This window comes from Malurus melanocephalus, unplaced genomic scaffold (assembly GCF_030028575.1).
Source record: "Malurus melanocephalus ecotype Western Australia unplaced genomic scaffold, MMel_1.1 scaffold_4880, whole genome shotgun sequence".
In the NCBI taxonomy this organism is placed as follows: domain Eukaryota; kingdom Metazoa; phylum Chordata; class Aves; order Passeriformes; family Maluridae; genus Malurus; species Malurus melanocephalus.
Window position 1 is genome coordinate 1 of NW_026628111.1, and position 3,185 is coordinate 3,185.

A 3,185-nucleotide genomic window follows, 5' to 3' on the forward strand; every position below is an offset into this window, starting at 1 on the left:
TGGGCAGTGTTTGCTGTGGACACTGCTGTGGGCAGTGTTTCACCATGGGCAGTGTTTGGCCTCAGACAGTGCCCACCGTGTGCCGTGGGTTCCTGCAGGAGCAGCAGGCTCAGCTGGCAGCTCGAGGCAGGGCAGATGATCCAGGCTCACCTGGCAAAGCTGCTGCTCTCACACAGCTCCTCTCTCTGCTCTTCACAGTCGCTGCTTTGACTGCCAAGATCCGCACGCTCGAGGAGCACCTCCAGAGGCATCCCAAGGTAACTCGGGGATCTGAGCCCACCTGCAGCAGCTGCTCAGGTGGTTGTCTCAGTTTAGAACAAAAGGATTTTAATCCTGGGGATTATGGCTTTCCTAAGGAGGTTTATGAAATAGTTACAGCTGTTCCTTGGTGCCAGTGTGGGGAGCTGCTGGCTCAGGCACAGCTGGATTCTCACCAACTCTGATCCATGTTCTGGTTTGTTACTGTAGTGGAGGAAATGGCTGAGCAGATTCCTTTGGGCAGAGTTGAGCTCCATTTCTGCTCGCTGCAGATGTGGCTTCACCATTTAGTTTTCACTAATTAATGAAGGCAGCTGCAGTAATAACAAGGAGCAAAGTCTACTTGTTCTGCTCATGGAAATGTTTGGTGGGCAAGACCCACTTCCCTGCCTGCAGCTACCTGGGTTCAGGCCCAAATTCTCGACTGAATTTATGACCAAGAGATATTAAAGGTCCTTTATGAAGGACCAGAGGTGTAAAATGGATTGAAAACTGCATTTGGAAGAAGTGAATAATTGTTATTCACGAAAACTTGAAGGGTAGAAGAGAACAGAATTCAGTTTTTTATTACAGCCAGAAGCTGTAGCAAGTGTTGCAGCAAAGAGACCTTTTGGAATTCCTTGGCTGAAGCCTGTTCTTCACACAAATCACTCCTACAGGACAGGGAGATGTCTCCTGTGAGGGATTGCTCTGTCTGGTGTGGCTCAGGCTACACTTGTGCCCTTCCAAAGAACAGTCACAGAGCCAATCACAGATTGTTTTCGTATTTAAAACAAAGGTGAATGCTTCTGTGTTATTCTGGAGCAGCACACTTCAAGGGAAGCAGGTTTTAGCCAGAAGACCTTCCCTGCAGCTTTGACACAGCCTGGAACTGTTCATGAGCTGAAAACAGTCTTCAGGGAAGGTGAAGGTGCAGCTGTGGAATGCAAAAAACAATTCCAGTACAAAGTAAATTATATCTCCCTTGGATCACCTTCTGCTGACCTGATGTACTCGCAGTGTCTGCCAACAGAAGTTGTTCTAAGACTCTGTCCTTAACCTGATCGTTCCCTTTCAGCCAAAATCTGGTCTGTTCTCAGTAATTTATTGGAATGGCAGGGCAATCTGTCTGCAGCAGAGTGAACGATGGGTGCTTTGCAGGACAAAAGCAACCGCCGGTGCATGCTGATGGATCTGGACCGGCGGAGGAAGATGCTGGGCTACCTGCGCCGGGTCAACTACAGCACCTTTGAGAAAACCTGCAAACAGCTGGACATCCAGTACAGCCCCCCACAGCCCTACGCCCGCCGCATCACCAAGCGCTGGCTGGTCAAGAAGGCTTTGTGCATCAAGGTATGGAGCAGGCTGGACAGGGAGAAACCCCATGGTAGAAGTTGGAAATGACTGAAAGCCGAGTCCTCCTAAGCCAGGTTTTGACTTTGATTATGTAAAAATCTGTAAAGTTCTACCACGAGCTCCATGGGCAACAGTTACATCGTGGGCACCGACACACATGCTATGCTCAGGCGCTTCAGGTTGTGCTGCTGGTTTGCTCAAAAATGTGTGATTCTAAATGGCTTTTTTTTCTCAAAGCCTGGTATGGGAAATGATATGTGAGATAATTTGATGGCAGTTTGGAACAGAAATGTGGGTGCACCTACTGTCTGCCCTGCTCAGAATATATGGGTGTAAGTGCTGGATGCAGTACATCTTGATATAACTGAGCAGAACCAAAAGCTGGATGTTTGTAAATGCTAAATTTCAGTCCAATGAAATTCTAACCAAAGGACTCGACCAAAGGTGTCCAAGGAATGACTGGACACGGCACTCAGTGCTGTGTTCTGGTTGACAAGTGGGAATCAGTCACAGGTTGGACTCTGGTCTCAGAGTTCTTTTCCAACCTCAGGGATTCTGTGTTTGGGTGGCTGTAGTGGAATAACCCCAGATGATTCCCTCGAGCAAGGAAGGCACAGAGAGAAGAGCTCATCTGAGTTGTGATGCAGCAGTTCTGCCGGCACCTCCATCTCTCACTTTCCCACCTCGTTTTGCTCCTGCAGGTGTTCCAAGAGAAGCAGAAGCTGAAAGCAGCAGAGAGACTGAAGCAGAGGAGACAGCGGCAGGCAAGAGCAAGAGCTGCACGGGAACAGCAGGAGCAGCAGGCACAGAAGCAAGCACAGGAGGGAACACCTGTGTAATGGCATGGCCAGGCTGACAATAAACACCCACCCAAAGACCTCATGCCTCTTCTCTCCTGTGGTGTGGTCTGCACCGTTCTGGGCACCTGGGAAGGGCAGTGAGTGGTTTAAGTGATTTAGAAGTTTAACTTTAGGCCAGTGCTGAGCAGGTCAGTATGTGAAAGGACCTGGGGACTCCAGCACTACCCCACAGCTGTGTCAGTGGGAGCAGCTCAAGGGGCTGCCTGTGTCCTGTCAGCACAGCCAGCCCAGAGGATTGCGCTGTCACATTTTATTTGATATTTATAAACCAAAACTCAGAAATTGAGATTGGATATCATGAATAAATTCTTCCCTGTGAGGATGGTGACACCCTGGCACAGGCTACCTGGAGAAGCTGTGGCTGCCCCTGGATCCCTGGCAGTGTCCAAGGCCAGGTTGGGCAGGGCTTGGATCAGCCTGGGATAGTGGAAGGTGTCCCTGGCCATGGCAGGGGGTGGAATGAGGTGGGTTTTAAGGTCCCTTTCAACCCAAACCATTTACATGCAGTGCAGCCGTGTTTATGTGCAGGAATGATCCATACAGAGACCAGGGATGTTGCACACACAGATCAGGGGTGATGCACACAGACAGGGAGAACGCACACACAGACTGGGACAACGTGCACACGCACCGGGATTGACATGGACGGGGACGATGTGCACACACACCGGGGACAATCTGCACGCTCAGACCATGATTGCACACAGACTAAGACGATGTGCACACTCAGAC

The 3,185-nt window shown here is 50.1% G+C and overlaps 1 protein-coding gene across 1 annotated transcript; it reads left to right on the plus strand.

Moving 5' to 3' along the window:
• The first annotated feature begins 44 nt into the window (after nt 1–44).
• On the plus strand, nt 45–2,549 carry LOC130588414 (28S ribosomal protein S15, mitochondrial-like). The gene is made up of 3 exons (XM_057389339.1): nt 45–257; nt 1,399–1,590; nt 2,295–2,549. Exons 1-3 carry the CDS (start codon nt 45–47, stop codon nt 2,430–2,432), a joined length of 543 nt encoding a protein of 180 aa, XP_057245322.1. The 3' UTR covers nt 2,433–2,549.
• Nucleotides 2,550–3,185: the final 636 nt, after the last annotated feature.